Raw genomic sequence first — 18,331 nt, forward strand, 5'->3', positions numbered from 1 at the left:
ATCACTGCCAGGTAAAGAGCACGGAGTCCCAGAGCCTAGGAAATGCTGCCCAGAGGTGTGATTCTGTGGGTGTCCGCTCATTGACAGGAATGGGAAGGGGGACTTTAGTCAGCCCCGGTGAAGCTATCTCTTTCCAAGGGCCAGCCCCCTCTGCTGATACACCCCTACCAACCTCCCCTTCTGGAGGAACCAGACCGGCCACAGCATCCACCAGTGAAACCAATGCTAGCACAGCAAACAGAACCAGCTCCACTACTTGATTCATTTCGTGACTTTGGCCTTTTTGTAGCTCAGGTTTTGGGAGGTTTTTTGGTTTGGGTTTTTTTTTTTTTTTTTTTTTTTTAATCTGCCCAATACCTGTTGCACCTAATTCACACTTGCTATCAGACAAAGGAGATATGATTTTGAAAGCACTTTAAATTATTTAAATTATTATTTCACTGTAGTGAAAACATTAGGGACATAGCACAGGAATCTGCATGGAGAGTAGACTGGGAGGCCCCAGGGGCTCTGCTCTCCACCAGGCAAGCTGTGGGTGACTGGAATTGTGGGCCCTACTTCCAGTCACCCTGAGCATACCGCATGACCTTGGGTACCCACTCCACTTCTCTGCCACTAAAACCTTCTCTGCACTTGGTCTAGGGCCAAGTCCAACATGAATTTGGGCGCTTTAGAGAATACTGACCAGGCAAGGCTGGTACCCACAGCATGTTTCACTGCAAGTGCTCCAACGTGGGGCAGGTGCCCCGATTCACCCAGGGCTGGGTCAGGCCCCAGCAAAGCAACACGGGACAAACACAGACACCTCTCCCTCCACCAGAGGTGTGTTCTGTGGCTACAGCAGCCTTCCCGTTCATCCCACCTACTCTCTGCCTCACTCCATCTCCCTCATCTGCATACACAGTGAAGGCCCCGTGGCCTCACGACTATACTCATGTTTTTTTTTTTTTTTTTCCCATCCTCTTCCTGTTCAAAAACAACTTCAAAACCACAGGTTCTTGGTGTTAAGTTCTAGCCCTGAAATTAGTTATTCCTTTAGCTCCCCCTCAGACATACACTACTTTCCTGAGTCAAAGAGCCCATATGTGGAAAGGAAATGGGGAGTGAGTGGGAACTCTGGAGGTGGGAGGCAGGCAGAAGGAAGGGGCCTTGGTGAATGGAATGGAATAGAATGGTGCTGTGTTCTCCATAAAGGTTTGCTGGCTTCCCAAAGTGTAAGCCACAAATCTTGGTATGATTTGTTGGAGCTTCCCTGTCAGTCCTGTAACCATGGTTTTGGGCAGACTATATCACAGCACAAGCACAGAGAGAAGAGGCTTTTTCCTATTTTTCTCTAAGACTCCATTTCCTATTTAAAAAATATGTAAGGTGACATGACAAGGTGGTTCATAGGCAGCTTCTGGCCCTAGGATGATCATGAGGTGGTCTCTTTTCAGCCATTAGTAGAGGATTCCTCTGTTTCCCCATGAGATACCTCTTTTTGTGTCGACCAAAGAACCATGAAAACATATGCACCCAAAGCCACACCTGCTCTTGGTGGAAACATGTAGCAAATCAGAAAACACCAAAATCCATTCCCTAATTTAACACCTTCCTTCCAAAAAGAGCTAAAAGAAAATTGGTTCTCCATCCTTCTTTGGGTGCCAAGGTTGAATGCATTTGGTTTATAGTACCCCGACAAGGAAGGCCTGTTTCCAAGTCCCTAATATTTTGACAGTGTTCTCAATGAACTCAATGTCGGACTTAGCAATAGTATTTCATTGAACAGTACCTTGAAAATCAACACAGGAAAATCATTGTAACTTTAAGTAGGATTCGAAGCACTGACTTCCAATTTGTAGCAACCAGAACCATTTTTTTAAGATACAACACTCCTTCCAGATGCATGGGCGATGCATGGGACAAAACAAGCTTGGCTTATGCTGCCGGGACCCTGGAGGAGACATCCTGGAGGAGAACACATTTTTCTCCCTGTGTGTCAGAAGATGAGCTAACCACCATGTAACAGAATAGAAACAAGCTAGCTTCCTCCCAGAGGGAAAAATAAAGCAGCTCCTCACTAGGTTAGGCAGGACAAAGCCAGGACGTGGAAGAAGCCTTCAGTCTAGGGCTGCACGTGCCTCTCTAAGGATGGAGGAACCCACCCCCACACAATCACACACAGCCAGCCCACCACGCGCCTGCGGAAGGCGCCGGCTTCTCAGTCAACCTTCAGCACCAGTGGCTGGGGGCTCTCGCAGCTTGCCAGCTCCCTGTCACACCCGTTGTCTGGAGGGGGCAGAGGCCTTACCCTCTTTCCAAGTCCCATCTTGCTCCACTGCCTACTTCTCAACTATGAAATGGAGAATGCTTCCCCAAGGCAACTGAGACACACACACACCACACAGAGTCCCCAGATGGCAATAAGTCTCGGCGCCCCATGACTAATGCCAAGGCTGTGCTTCCCTGGGACCCCACGGCTGGGCTGCCAGACCAGGTGTCGCTCCACTCACCCAGTCCTCGAAGTGCCGGCTCCCGTTCTGCAGCAGCTCCTCAAACTGGATGGTGCAGTTGGCCACGAAGTCGTCGTAGCCGATGGGGGCATCGTGGAAGACGGCCAGCTCGATCTTGCGCCCGTTGCACACATCAGTGACGAACTCATCGTGCCAGGCCGGGCTGTTGGTCTTCTGCTTGGTGGCTGTTTGGCCGATGCGAGAGTCGTCCACGTTGAGGGCGATGTAGGGGTCGAGAAGGAAAGTCTGCGGCCGGGGTCCCACCGCATGGCGCAGCGACCAGGCTGTGGGCTTCAAGCTCACGGCCTCGCAGATTTTGATCTTAAGAAGGCCATTGAACACTACCATGGTCGGGGCGGGGAGTGGGGGCCGGGGTCACTCCGTCCGCCCCGAGGGCAGGAATGAAGAACCGACGCCCTGGCACTCTGAGCCACGGGGACTCCTGGGTCCCCTCTCACCCCACCCCACACTGTCCCTACACCTTGTAGTGTTGCGCCCTGGCGCGGGCGATTCTCAGCGAGTGCATGTATTTCCTCGTCGGGTTCCTAACGGAAAACAGGGAGGGGGGGAGAGCTGGGGGACGTCCGTGTTTGGAGCAAGTCTCTCCCCCCCTTCCACCAGCAGCACCTCCAGAAGAGGAGACGAGCTGTCGGCTTCGCTGCAAGCCGCGGGGGCTGTGTCGCCACCTCGCTGGCTCTCCCGGTCCGAGCTTCGGGGAGGCGGGCGCCGCACCCGGCGCTTACCTACCTTTCCGAAACATAATCCCCGGGAAATTTCGACTCCGGGAGGGGGAGGGGGATGTGGGGACGCGGCGCGGACGAGAACCGGGGGCGCAGATTTCAACCCGGATCCTCTTCGCACACACAGCGCCTGCCTCCGACCGCGCGGGGCGGGGGATGGATCGAGGGATGTTCAGTCTATCCGGAGGGATGCATGTCGAGAGGAAATGGTCCTCCTCGGAGCCAAATTTTTTAAAAAATCCACAAGCCACACAGCCAGCCCAGCCGCCTCCTCTTGGGCGAAGCCGCGCGGTTGCGGCGGTCGGCGATCGGGAGGCGCCAGGAGCCCGGAATCTCACATCCGCGCGGGCTCGGGAGTCGGGGTGGCCGCCGCTCGGGCTCGGGGCGCAGGCCGGCACCGGGCGGTGCGCAGCGCGGCGGCGGCGGGGCCGGGACTGCGACTCGGCGCGGCCCCACCTCCCGGGCGCCGGCGCCCGCCCGCCGCGCTCCCCGCGTCCCCGCTCTCGGCTGCCGCTCGTTCGCCACCCGCCCGCCCGCCCGCCAGCTCGCCCGCTCTCCCCCTCGGTCTTTCGCCCTCGGTCGGTTTGCTAGCGAGTCTCCCTCCCTCTAATGCAGGAAATGCGCAAAAGACGTCAGTGTGTGTGTGCGTGTGTGTGTGTGTGTGTGGTGTGTGTGCGCGCGTGTGTATGTGTGTATGTGTGTGTGCACGCGCGCGCGCGCTCCTGTGTTTGGGGAAATAGAAAGTTTTGCCTGTTGGGGGAGCAATACGGGAAAAGTGAGCCGAGGAGAGGACGACGCAGAGAGGGCGAGCCTGCCGGGTCGCGGCGGCAGGCGGGGGAGCCGAGCGGGGACCTGCGCGGAACCCCCGGGAGTAGCAGCTTTGCGGGCCGTAATGCGTTTGCTGCGGACACTTCGACTCCGGTCTGCACGGGGAGACCCGCGGAACGCGCAGCTCCCCTGGGCAGCGCGGCCAAAACCGTCTCGTAGAACAGGGGGGTGGGGGAGTGGCGGGGGCCGCCCTGCGGGAGGAGACTCGGGACCCTCCCCCAGCCACAACCCCACTCGGACTTAGGCCGGCGAGAGCAGCCGGGGGAGTATTGGCCCGTCTGTCCGTCATTCCATCTGGAGACGCTCTGCTCCGCCGCGGTGGGGGAGGGGAGAAAGGGAGGGGCGTGCGAGCCTCGGTGTGTGAGTTTTTAAACACTCGTTCTCTCCTCCCTTACTTTAGGGCCATTCTCCCCCTTTGGGATACGTCCTGGACTTCTCGGGCCGCGAGAACTTGTTGACAAGTGAAAGCTTAGTAGAACCTCGGCTCTATTTGTCTTTGTTTATTTTTTACAAAGTGACTTCATATTTACTCTGGACCTCGTCTGTGCCTTTTTGGGGGACATGGTTCTGATCAGCGCGCTGACAGCGGCCGTCCGAGCTGCGGAAAACCGGGGCGCGCCTTCTGGGGGGCGAGGGACTGCGTCCGCGCTAATTTCCTCCATAACCTTTAAACTCTCGCTGGAAGCCGCGGCGGCTGATCACGTGAGGCGAGCCCTGGGCTGCTGGGGAAGAATTTCCTCCGCGGGGAGCCGGGGACAGGGTAGGCTGCGCGGCGAGGGACGGCCCCGCGCCAAGGGACGCGAACCTGGGAGGGCGGGGCGGAGAGCGCAGAGGCCCTGGGCGCGGCCCTGGCTGCTGCGGCTGTAGAACTGGGCTGGGAAGAGGTCATGTCCCGCAACCTGCGAGCGAGCAGGACGCAGTATAAAAAAGCAAACGTCGGCACTCCCCCGCGTGCCGGGCCAAGTCGAGGACTTTGTAGGAATCGTGATAAACTAAGTATTTATCTGGCAAGTTTGGTTAGTGTAGACCAAAATTTAAAACCCCCCTCTTGATTACATTTTCTCAATGGAAAAGGTTATCACAGCCTGTGGCTTAAAGGCTTAAAACGGATTAAAGGCGAGGAGGAGGCAGTCCCCTGAAACAACTGGATACCAAGCGCAGCACACAGGTCGCAAAAAGGATAAAAACATCCCGGGGTGATCCTCACCTAAGGCCTGCTGGTCCTGCTCTCCCTGATCCTATCGTTTCTCCTAGCCCACCCTTCGAATGGGACAGCTGGGTAGAGAGTGCTAAAATGCAGTCTTGGGGACAACTGAGCTCTTCCGCGTGCAGAAAGTCAGGATAAGAAAGTAATGCCCTACATGGTCACTCCCGCAAACTGGAGGTTTGTTTTGGAATCTGTCAGTTGGACAAAGCGCTGGTGCTGGAGGGGCATCTTACTGCTGTTCAGTTTTTATGTCTTTGATCATCAGAATTTTTTCCACCATTCTATTCTTATTAAACTTGCTTCCCCCTTCAGGGGGCATGTGATGAAAGGCAATGGCAAATAGGGCTAGGTCTTGTGAAAATTCATTTGGGAAGTAGAGCCACTAATAGAGCTGAAATACTTGACAGGCAAAATTTAAGGGGTACCAATGAGCACAGTAATCGAAATGAGTAATACTTTAATGCAATATTTTTTAAAAAATCAAAATTAATGTAAAATGAACATATTCAAAATTTAAATAATTTTAATTGTTTTATTAAAACACCACTTATGTTACTGACTTGATTGGCACCTCTGAAATTCTGCACCTGAGATGAGTGCTCCATTTGCCTCACCCTAGCCCCAGCCCTGTTGAGGAGTCTAGAAAGGCAAGGACTTCATGAATTTAGGCTGTACTCTTTCCCTGGGTAAGATGACCATGCAAACAGAGAAGTACACAAGACTGAAAAACATTGACCAAAATCCCTCCTCTTCAATGTGTTATATAGGAAATACGTTTAGAATTAAGGGCATGCTGAACTTGAACTTTTTGCATGATACCATATTCCATCTCTCCCCAGACAAGACTTCCCAGATATATATAAATAAATAGGGTCTACTGCCATCTCAGTGGTTAGGTATTCTTAAAACCAATAACCTACAAACTTCCAATACCACTTCCTTGTGACCCAGCTATGGTTACAGGAGAACAGCCTCTGCCTCTTAGCAGGCTGTCTGTTACACCATGTGAACAAACAGGCTGCAATTCTCAGATGTGACCAACACCAGTGTAACCTCACCTTCTTTTTTTGTGGGTCTTAACAATTTTGTAAGTTTTTACTTAAATTCCAATTAGCATACAGTGTAATCTTAGTTTCAGGTGTACAATATAGTGATTCAACACTTCCATTCAGCACCCCGTGCTCATCACAACAAGTGCCTGCCTTTTAATTCCAAGTCTAAAAAGGGGTGAGGGAGGTGGGGGGGATGAAGAGTTCTCGCCAAACTGCCTGTGTTGTACTGAATGAATATCTAAATGAAAAGGGAGAATGCTGGTACTTTACATTGCAAACATTCCTAATTTCCTGCTCCTATTACATCCTTATTTCTGAATAAATCTCTCACCTTCTTACTCTCCGGCTTGGCTGAACAAAAATCTGTATTCTCCAGGATCACCAAGGAGATGCCAGATGTGAGCTTGTTTCCAGATTCACACGAAAAGAAAAACAAGCCCTTACCGGTGGGAAAGTTTAAAAAGTAAAATTCCAATCAATAATCTTTGCCTACTAGATCCTCTTCTTGGCCTCTATATGCAGTTCTGAAAGACAGCAGAGAGACTGGCATTGACATTGAGTAAGATGTCCCTTGGATTCCAACTACTGCCTAGTTATTTTGTGAGCTTTGAGTGAGGGAAAGGAAGAATGAATTGTTCAAAACTGAACAAAGATGACCAAGAGGGTGCTTTAAAAATTAAGCTCTTGGGGAAAAGGACTGATTGAGCAAGAGCTCCCAAGGCCACATGATCAAGTACTACAACAGATGTAGGGGTGCTCCAGCCTCTCTGAGAGTGACAGCACAAAGGCAGCCTCACCCCCTGCCTGGGTTTGCCTGGGAAGGCATCACCCATCAGTTTAGACCTTCCAGTAGGCAAAGAGCAGAGGGAAGGACACTGGAGGCAATGGGAACAGGGTGAGTCAGCCATCAGATGGACCTAGCATGTTGGCAGGCAGGAAGAGGAGGTGAGGTGAGGTTAGGTAGGTTGAGTGGGATCATTAAGACTCTGGGGAGCCTGTAAATGAGTTTGAATTTTTTCCTCATGAGACACTGATCATTCTAAGGTCGGGAACAGCATACCTAGAGTTAATACCTTAAAAAGGCAATTTTGCAGAGATGGATAGGTTAATCTTCTGCAGTTCCCCCCCCCCCAGAAAATTCACCCCCAAAACAGGATGTTGGAGCAATAGAAGATCCATGCCTAAAGATGATTTCCTCTAGTCAAAAAGAAACAGCCTGTGGATATTGTTGTGATGGATTAAAGGAAGCAGAGATGGGGTGCCAGAACCTTAGACTAGCATATCAATATTCATGTCCTTGTTGCTGTGCTAGTGGATGCCATTTATAGAATGTTAATGGCTTCTGCAAAGGTCAGCCTGGTCAGGGACTGTCATCCATTCCACACATGCCCTGTGGAACAAAATTCAACCACCTGGGCTATGTGATGGAATATGCAGCAACAAAATGACACTGAAAACCTTCCAGAGTTCTGTTGGCTCTGCTTGGCCTACCCCCGACCTGTGTCCCAGCCCCGCTTATAACCCCACCCTAGTTCCTCCCTCTGGTTGCTGGCCTATGTCTGGCCTGCCCTGTCTTATGTTGGCCTTGACTCTGCTCTGAACTCTGTTGCTATGACCCAGAGACCAAGCTTCACTCACACCCTACAAAGAGATATAAGAATCAGAGGTAACCCCACAGAGCTTAAAGGCAGATGCAGGCAGATGGCCTACTGCCCATCTTTTCTCAGTTCCTTTGACCCTGCATCCCAATCACTCAAGCACTGTATGGTAAGGAACATCACATACCACGTCTTTGGCTGTTATGTTAAGCTGCATCTTGGGACTTCTTTTTTTTTTTTCCTTAAATTTATTTATTTATTTATTTATTTGAGAGAGAGCACGCGTGCACGCAAGCATGAGAACAAGCAAGGAGAAGGGCAGGGGGGGGGGACAAGCAGACTCCCTGCTAAGCGGGGAGCCTAGTGCAGGGCTCAGTCCAAGGACCCTGAGATCATGACCTGAACAAAAGTCAGACACTTAACTGACTGAACCACCCAGGTGCCCTGCATCTTGGGACTTTTAAATATACAAATTAATCCATGGGTCTTGCTAAGCACCTGCTATGTTCACAATCCTGGGCAGGTGCTCTAGGGAGGACAAATAGATATATGGATGTTTCCTACTCCAGTGGGGGAGACAGGAAGTCATTTATTTAGCAGTTGGTATTAAGTGCCACGTCATTGGGAGCACTGGGGAAGCAAAGATGATGACACACATTGACCCCTTATTAGTCGGACTGGGCCAGGTCATGCTGCTGCAATAAACAGTCTCCGAATCCCACGGTCTTAAAATAACAGGTTTCTCCTCACGCTGCTCTAAATCTGTGGCAGGTTGGCTGGGAGCTCTGCCCCAGCTCAGTATCATTCTTGTTCCTGCATCCAGGCCAACAGAAAAGTCACTATCTGGAACTTAGCTGGTCATGGGCAACAAGCAAAAGAACCTCTAGAGGGTCAGGCAACTAATAGTCCACTGGATGTACTAAATGACGTTCACTTCTGCTCACTACCTGTTAGCTAGAACCAGTCACATGGCTGCTCTCTCCCCACCACCAGGGGCTGGGAAGTTCCCCCATGTGCAGAGGTGAGGAGTATGGACTGTTTGGTGAAGAGCAATGAAGAATGCCATAGACCCTGTCCTCAGGTATCAGGTGCAGAAGGATGACTCAAGGCAGCACACAGTAAATGACAGATAAATGGCACAGTTGGAAAGGGTAATAGAAATGTAGAGGTAAGGACAGTCACAGTCAGAGGGAAACTGTCCGATCCCCCATGGCCCTGGGCCACTGCGTGCAGAAGACTTCAGATGACACTGAGAATCCAGCCGTTTCAGAACTAGCAGCCACCTAAGCCCCTCTCCCCTTCCCTCAGTTATGTTTAATGTCAAAGAACCTGCAGATCCTTCAAGAGACTTCAGAACCAAGTCAGCACTAAGGAGGCATTTGGACACAGCAGAACTAAGACTTGTTTGTTACACGCTGCAAGATTTGGGAGATGAACTGGCCTATATTCTTTCTTATTATTAAATTCCTCTATTAAATGAGGAAACTGAGAGCTAGAGAAGTTCACTGACTTGCTACACAAGAGAATTTTTAACAATACCCAAAGAAAGCACTAGCTAGAGGTCTACAATCAACTCTTAATGCTTCCTAGTTGCAGTTTACTGATTTTCCTGCATTATTACACTAGAACCATTGCAATGCCATTTAATGATAAGAACTCCAATTACCCTTTATATGTTGGAAACAAAATTTCTGTAAATCAAATCAGGTTTGTTTTAATGTACTGGTTCCAAAGTTAACTGGCCTCAGTGCAATTGGATATTACAGACTTGTAATAATTCTTGGGGGACGATGATATTCACAGAGTTCTTCCTTAGGTTTTGGGGATATGTGTAAACAAGGTCCTTAAAACAAAAAAAAACTTTATTCTTCCTTAACTTCTCTATTTCTGCGTCTTGTCTGGTAACACCAATTAGATGTATCTTTGGTGAATGGTTTTATAACTGTACCAAATGTAACAGCTGTTTCTGTGGGCTCCTGTGGTTAATGATGAATTAGCAGGACTGATCTTACAGTGGTTCAGTGAAACCATTTTTTAAAAATTTTTAATTTTAAATAGCCTCCCTGTCAAACGTGGGGCTCAAACTCATGACTCTGAGATCAAGAGTCACATGCTCGACCAACTGAACCAGCCAGACGTGGCCCCCCTCAAAACATACACATGGTTTTTTGGTTTTGTTTGGTTTTGGGGTTTTTTTTTGTTTTTTTTTTTTAATCTGAGTGTTCGGATTACGTTATATATTTCTAACCCATTCTGGATATTTGGCCAATCCATTTCTATTTCTAATTTCCTTTCAAGATTAAGGAGCTAGATCTCCAGGGCAGGGAATATTGCCTTTTCATCACCGATAACAATCATTTAGGTATAACAGATGTACAACCAGAACTAGTTAATTCACAGGTTCTCTTGCAACCAAGATGTAATTCAGGGTAGCAAATCCTTCTCTCTTTTAAGGCCCAACCCCTCCCTGTCCCAGTCCTTATGTCCCTGGCTGAACCTCTGGATCTCCCTCCCTGAACTCTCCCACCACTTCCCCTCACTTCTCATAGCCCTGACCTCTGCCCAACTACAGTTTTTTTTTTAAATTTGGGACTTCTCTTAATTCTGCCACTTCCCTGAAAGGTCTTTAAGTTTGGAGAGACAGTATGACTCATCTCCATACTTACTCTCCAGGATCCTGGACACAGTAGGTACAACCCTGTGCTCTATAAATACTTGTCACAAGAATGACACTTCGAAATAAGAAGATGTCACAAATCTTGTTAGCTCCTCTCTTGCTTGCACAGTTGAGCGCCCTGGCGATGGCTGGCTCGCTTAACGGGATGAAGTAATAAAGTGATTTAGTCACTGGGCTAATGGACAGCGCTGTGGTCGGCGCTGCACCCCCAGGCCTAGGGCCACCGCGGCCGGCTCTGTGAGCCAACGGCGCCCTCTGGCGGACGCTAAGGCGCCCAGCCGGCCTTCAAAAACTGGGAGTACTGGGATTACTTGGAGAGCTATGGAGATAGGTCCAGGCGCAGACCACGTGGCATGGGACCACTGGCTTTATCCACATGCCCATCATGAACAGGGGACAAACGCAGTCACCGAGCATCTGCCTTATGAGAAAACGATGCTGAATCTCTTAAAAAAAAAAAAATTCTAACAACTAAGTTTCTCAAAATGAATTCTATTCCTATCACTGCATCAGAACAATAGGCCCTCTATTTTCCAGTTAAATCCATGCTGGGTCCAGGAAGAACAATGAAAGAGAAGCAGTCCAGGATTTAGAGAAACTAGAACTTGAATGAATGTTATTTCCAGAAGTGCCCCAGGGACCCACCCCTGTTTTTTCGAGGTGTTAGACTGCAGGTCTGCCCCTGAAGCTGAGGTGAGAACTGTGAGAGATGGCTGAGGAACCCTGCTGTCACCCCTAGAATGGATAGTATTGGGAGTGGAAGGGAACTGGGGCCATCCGGAGGCTGCTCCTCTTTCCAGCAGATCACTCGGTTTCCTTTTCTGACAAAACACCAAAGCCATCAGCCCAGGGCTCACTTGACTTTCTACCACCTAACCCCACAACCACGTAGGAAAGAAGAAAGGATGAGTGCCCTTCCTCCATCCCACTAGTTATCATGGAAGTGGGTCCCCTCAGCCCAGGCCCCCACCTGTGTCCTGGACCCATTACCCAGCCCTGCTTCTCAGGAACTCTGGTGCTGGCCACCTCTCATCCTCTTCCTCAACCTCCCCCTGTCTGCCATTCTTTCCCATCAGTCAGACTCACCCATCCTAAAAAACATCTCACACCCTGCCTCACCTCTCTCTGGCCACCTCTCAAACCTCTTCTCCTCCCTAAATTCCTTAAGAGTTAGGTATGCTCCCTATCTCCTTTTCTTACACTCTATCCCATCTAATGAGCTCACTGCTCATCGAGGGAACCCATCATTTCTACCTTGCTAAGCCCGTGTGTGGAGTCCCCAGTGTACTTAACCACACCAGCTGATGCTGTTTCCTCTCCCTTCTTGAAATGCTCTCTCCCCTTGGTTTCCATGACATCCAAGCTCTCCAAAATTTTCTTCCTGTTCCTTAACTTCTCCTTTCCAGTTTCTCTCCTTTCCTTGGTCCTTGCCCATCTCTTAAATGCACCATTATTTTATGGTTTACACTGCAGAATGCTAAGACATTTAATGCAAAAGTTGTCTCAATGAAACTGTGACCAGAGGTGCAGTCAATATATTGAAGGGGGGAAAGATCACGGTGGCGTGGAGTGGAAAGAGAAGACCCCAAGAAGGGAGAGAGATGGAAACTGCAAATAATTGCAAATGGGATGGCAGAAGATTATCAGAGGCAGAGAAAAAGACTTTGAAGGGGCATTCTTGGGAGAAGGACTGCCCACTAAATGCACAAAGGGAAGATTTATCTAATGACTATAAGCATCTCTTTGCTAGACATGACACAAAATAGAGAAGACATGAGTCCCTAGTCTGAATTTTAGTTAACATTCCATTAAATAGCAATATTAGGTAGCAGCTGATAAAGGAATGGGGGTGAAAGAAGGAAGACATTGGCATGGGCTTCCTGGAGGTGGCAAGATCTGTGAGCTATTCTGTTCTGTATGAATTAGGGTAGGCTAACAGTTCCAACAGGTATAACCCAATGTATAAAAGCTCAAACACAAAGGATGGTAATTTCTTATTCACCTAAGAGCATTGAGTGAGTTAACAGGTCAAAAGGTGGCCCTGTCTCTTCAGGCTTCCACAGTCACTTTGGAGGTTGGAGCCAGTGGAACCATCCAGAAAGAAAAAAAATCATGGAGCAGCATGGAGCCTGGAAGGTTTTATGGGTGAGGTCACCTACATCCTGTTGGCTATGACTTTGTCATGTGGCCACATGTAACCGCAAGAGAGGCAAGGAAACATAATTTGCTCGAGAGCCAGGAAGAAGAGGAGAGCGTGGCTTTTTGGTGAGCAGAGAACAGCAGCCTCTACTTGGTCCCTTCTCCCTTTGCCGGAGAGTAGGATGCCCCATTTGGGTTAAGTAGCAGTGCAAATTAGATTCCCTCTCCATTTTCCTCATTCTTTTCCCATTTGATGTGTGAAAAATAACTACAAGGACCCTGTAGCTGTGAAAAAAGACGCATGTGCAGGTGTGGCCCAAGAGAAGGGTGATGAAGCAGGAGAAAGACAGCAGTGTGCTGAGCTACAGGTGTCTGGAGAGGACTTGCTCTTCCAGCCACACCACCCCCCATTACAATGCCAGGTTGCTCGCATCTTTGGTGCAGGTGTGACATGGCAGGAGACATCCCTTATCATTTCCTGGGAGAAAGGTCCATTCTCAACCCACAGCTGAACTTGATCAGGGTCCTCCCTTCAGGTGATCTTGGAGAGGCTGCAGCACAGTATGTGGTGAAAGTATGGGGGTGGCGAGGGAGCCACCAGGCAGAGGCCTCAAATGTAACATTCTGTACCCCGAACCTAGGGAACTTTTAGATCTAACCCTCCCCCGCTTATTGCTCCCTTCTCAACCACAAGTATCATTATTCCCATTTTACAAATGGGGTAACTGAGAAGAAAAAGTAAATCAAAGAAGGTGAAGTGCACACAGGAGCAGAGCCCAGACTTGGTTGCCTAGAAGGGGCTTCCCTAGGATGACCAACATTACCAACCTTTTCTGTGTGGTGACTGTTCTGGAACTTCCCAGGGAAAGTGAACCTCCAAGTCCTCACTGCGTTGCAGGACATAGGCTGCTGCTCCAGCTGTGCACAGATTGGAGACATGGGCTCCAACATACAAGTCATTCCATCCACTCTCCGCCCGGGCTTGTGAGGGTTGAAGGAGTCCCAGTGGGGGTACATTGGCATGGCGGTGGAGCAGGCAGGGTACTGGCTGCACGGAGAGGAAATAAGGGTATTAGAACATCACCTTTGAAACTTAGAGTTACTAGCACACCCTGCTGATTGCTTTTGGAGGGGATACTAACTTCACCCCCTCTGGGTTAGAACAGATGTCTCTCGAGTTCTTAATCTCAATGAAGGATTTTATTTTAGAAGTCAATCTCTCTCCACTTCTCCTTCCCCCCTTCCCCTATCTTTTCTTGCTTGGAGCCTGTTGCACCTCAAGTTAACTTCTGACAAAGGAAGCTTTTCTGGATTGTTTGATTTCAACAAATGCCCAATGCAAGCTTGTGTTCTTGGAGTGCAGACAACAAGCCTGGACGCCTTCTCCTGGGACCTGAGGTCTCCCAAGCAGCTGGGAGGAAAGGCAGAAACCCTGCCTGCAACAAGTCCAGTTAACCTCTAGAATGTGGCCCTGTGGGAGAGACCTCAATGCCTTGGGGTGCAGTGAAGGAAGGAGGAAAGATGCTTTTTCTCCTCACTCCCTGAAAACTATGGCAGCTTCTTTCCCTTACCTGGATCCTATACCCCATTATTCCCTCTGCCAGGTCTCCCTGCCCCATCCAGGGAAGGGGGTCATAGCTTAGACAGCATTTCTTCTAAGAGACTCTTCTGCTTCCCCATCAGCCCTGAATACATATAATTGTCAGAGCAGTTCTGCTTATTGGTTTCCCCCAAAGGCAGAATTGCAAGGAAGCTAATACAAGTTAAACTTTAGGACCCTCCCTTGCTCCTTCCAAGACCCTTTTGCTAATTTTATTTCCCTTTTCCTAAAGAGGAAATTGTTTTCAAATTGTTTAAGTTTGGGGCCACATGAAACCTGGGTCTACTTGTGGTCTTTCCCATTATTCTGTGAACTTCCGGATTCAGGGTTGTGTGTCAGATTCCCTGGGGGTATTTCTAGATCTAGAGCACAGGCAACACTCTCAATAGACAGGTGTGAAATGAAAGAATGAAAGGAAGAAAGGATCTTTAGCTAGCACTCAGCAGACCGGAGGTTCTCATTAGGAACCTTCAGCACTGTCACCGGGGCAATCTGAGTGTGGTATTAAATGCCTGTCACTTCAGCACAGCACCACGTGAGGCGGAATCTAGCCTGGAAGCTCAGGGGCTTCATTTATAAGATCCTGGGCATATCGCCTGCCTCAATGGAACCTGGTTCCATTGAACCTGGAGTTTGTAACAACTAATTTCTAGAATAACAATGGGTATCGTATCAGTACCTGGCACTGAGCACTTCTCAGGAAGTTTCTTTACATGCTCAGTCCTTAAGGAATGTTTCATTTTTAATCCTTTTTATCTCTAGCACTGACAGTTCCCCCAAGGCTACTTAGAGCCTCTGAACCAGGTAGCTCCTGAACAACAAGGTTTGGGTGAAGGGTCCAAGAACACAAAGGAATTTGCACGGGGTCCAGCACCCCAGTAAGAATGACTCTGAGGGGTACCTGGGTGGTTCAGTCAGTTAAGAACCCAATTTTGGCTCAAGTCATGATCTTAGGGTTGTGAAATCGAGCCCCACATTGGGCTCCTCGCTGGGCATGGAGCCTGCTGAAGAGCCTCTCTCTTCCTCTGTTCCCCATCCCCCTTTCTCTCCCTCTCTGGAAAAGAAAGAATAAGAATAAGAAAGGAGAAGGAAGGAAGGAAGGAATAAAGGAAGGAAGGAGGAAAAAGGAAGAAAGGAAGAAAGAAAGGAAGAAAGAAAGAAAGAAAGAGGAAAAGAAAAGAAAAAAAGAAAAACAGAATGGCCTGGGATCAGGTCTGAGGTATCCCCCTATACACTGCTCATTCCTACAGTAAGATAGAGGACTGCAGGACAAATTCAAAGAACTTGCATTAAAATACAAATAATAAGAAATCATGTGGCTAACCAGCTTCCTTTTGTAGCCATGGTTGAGTTTTCCAGCCCATTAACCCAACTGGAGCTCTAATTTATGTACACCCCTCAGTGGCTGTAAAGTGGTCATTATTTCTCTCTGTCTCACAGAGAAGAAAGTGAAACTGAGATGGCACTAAGCCCCATGCCACAGCTGGCAAACGGTAAACCTAGAAACACAGGCTCCGCCACCTTACACACAGCTTCCTGTCCCCTGTCCTTCAGTGCCAGGTTGACACTCACACTGCTCTGTTAGTTCAAGTTCCTTCTCTGATTCCCTCAACTCGTGGGAACCGGTGTATGTGCCAATGCAAGAAATGACCTTGCCAACACAACACGTAGAGTGTCATTGTGGTTTTTTTCTCACAAGAATTGAGAAGTGGTAAAAGTTTCTCACGTTTTTTCCTCTGATAACGTCCACACATTCTGTGTTTGCATGTGCCAAAGCTTGAAAATTCAACAGCAAAGTGGTAGGGGAGGCAGAAGGCAGAATGGAGTGGGAGGGGCGTTTTACAATTTATTACAATGCAAGTTCCACTATTTGTTTCTTACAATAATAACAGAAGTAATGGTAATAATAACAACAATATAATCATAATGATAGTTAACAACTATTCATTGAGAACTATGTGTCAGGCATTAATTTTAACACCTTTTTTTTTAAATCACCAAAACAATCCAGTGGGATAAGCATTACTATCTCTAATTCTAAGACATGCTGTTTTTTTTTTTTTTTAAATCACATTTTAACATCTTAAAATGTTAAGTATAAGTACTATGTCATACTATAATTGCTGGTGAGATGTTTTAAATCTCTAACCAGTACATAAAATTGGGGTGCAATTTACAGATATGGCAATGGAGATAGAGACAAACCAAACCTGGGGTCCCACTGCTAGTAGGTAGCATGGCCTGGCTTCAGATTCAAGTGGTCTAGATAGAGCGCCCACCAATTTATCTGTTTGTTTATTTGTTTTGCAGTCTCTGGCATCCTATAGACATCTTCCCTAACAGCCATAGGACTGTCCATCAGGAGCTGGGATCATGCTGATGGCACACTCTGCAAAATAGGATATATATGTTTTTCATTCATACCAATTTTAACTTGCACATATATAACCATGATTCCATTCTGTTACAGAAAACTCTGAATTTAGAAACTGCCTTAATTAAAGAAGCCAAATTAAACTGCCTGGATATGCTTGAGATTTAAGTCAGGCAGTAGGGAGAGCTCCCGAGAGAAAATATACTCTTATGGTTGCTTCATGCATTTTTGAAAGGAACATACTTTCACTTTCTGGCCTCAGTTTCTCCAACTGTAAAATGAGGGGCATACTTCTACTCCAAACTACTTTCAAACTTTTTGATGGTGCATCTTCAACATTTTAAACATTTGAGCACACATTTGCAATATATGTATCCTTTTTGTTTACAATGAATGAAATACATGTGTGTGCATGTACACTTCTATGAGTTTTAACACACATATAGATTTGTAGAACTATCACCCCAGTAAGAACACAGAACAGTTCCATTAGCTGCTCTGAACTCCCTTGCTTTACCTCTGGTGGTGAAATTGCCTCCGGTGCCTAAGCTCTGCCAACTACTGATCAGGTCTTCATCTCTATAGTGTTGCCCTTTCCAGAATATCATGTAAATGGAACCATACAATATGTAACCTTCTGATACTGGTTGCTTTCACTTAGCAGAATGTCTTTAAGCTTCACTCATTTGTTGAGTGTATCAGTGATTTGCTCCTTCTTATATATTCACAGATTTTTTTGGGAAGATTTTATTTATTTATTTGGCAGACAGCGAGAGAGGAAACACAAGCAGGGGGAGGGCAGAGGGCAAGGGAGAAGCAGGCTCCCTGCTGAGCAAGGAGCCTGACTGGGGCCTCCCTCCGAGGACCCTGGGATCATGACCTGAGCCAAAGCAAAGGCTTAAGGACTGAGCCACCCAGGTGCTGCAATTTGCTCCTTTTTATCACTTAGTGACCCATTGAAAAGGTATACTATGTTTTGCTTAGCCATTCACTCACTGAAGGGCATTTAGGGTGTTCCCAGTTTTTTGGTGAATCCAAATAAAGCTGCTATAAACATTTCTGTATAGTTTTCAGTTCTTAAGAATAATTATCTAGGAGTGGGATTGATGGATTATATTATAAATATATACTTAACTTTATAAGAACTGCTATAGCTGGGGCGCCTGCGTGGCTCAGTGGGTTAAGCCTCTGCCTTCGGCTCAGGTCATGATCCCAGGGTCCTGGGATCAAGCTCCACATCGGGCTCTCTGCTCAGCAAGAAGCCTGCTTCCTCCCTCTCTCTCTGCCTGCTTCTCTGCCTACTTGTGATCTCTGTCTGTTAAAAAATATAAATAAAATCTTAAAAAAAAAAAAAAAGAACTGCTATAGCTACCACCTGTCACCACCACCACCACCAATATAAAAATAATAAAAAAAAAAATTTAAAAAAGCACTGCTAAATTGTTTTCAGAGTGTCCCTATCATTATGCATTCCCACGGGCAGTGTATGAGGGTTCCAGCTGTTGTGCATTCCCACTAGCATTTTGGCTGCTGTTTCACTCCTCTCTCATTCTGTCATTCTAATAGGTGTATAAAGGTATTTCACTGTGGTTTTAATTTGCATTTTCATAATGACTAACGGTGT

General features: G+C 47.8%; 1 protein-coding gene and 1 long non-coding RNA gene across 7 annotated transcripts in view; one reads left to right on the plus strand and one right to left on the minus strand.

Moving 5' to 3' along the window:
• Positions 1–18,331, minus strand: part of PRKCE (protein kinase C epsilon) — a 536,368-nt gene that overhangs the window by 484,324 nt on the left and 33,713 nt on the right. For 3 of the 6 annotated variants that reach the window (XM_059134569.1, XM_059134570.1, XM_059134572.1), the window contains one exon: positions 13,562–13,781. In XM_059134569.1, coding sequence (XP_058990552.1) covers positions 13,562–13,781 — 220 coding nt within the window. Of the gene's footprint in view, positions 1–2,492; positions 3,777–13,561; positions 13,782–16,543; positions 16,678–18,331 lie in introns of those variants that run through there. The other 3 variants (XM_059134573.1, XM_059134568.1, XM_059134571.1) reach the window with 3 other exon arrangements.
• On the plus strand, positions 3,857–4,596 carry LOC131808517 (uncharacterized). The gene is made up of 2 exons (XR_009344805.1): positions 3,857–4,153; positions 4,461–4,596. It is a non-coding gene; the product is annotated as an uncharacterized LOC131808517 (long non-coding RNA).

This window comes from Mustela lutreola, chromosome 9, assembly GCF_030435805.1.
Source record: "Mustela lutreola isolate mMusLut2 chromosome 9, mMusLut2.pri, whole genome shotgun sequence".
Taxonomy (NCBI): Eukaryota; Metazoa; Chordata; class Mammalia; order Carnivora; family Mustelidae; genus Mustela; species Mustela lutreola.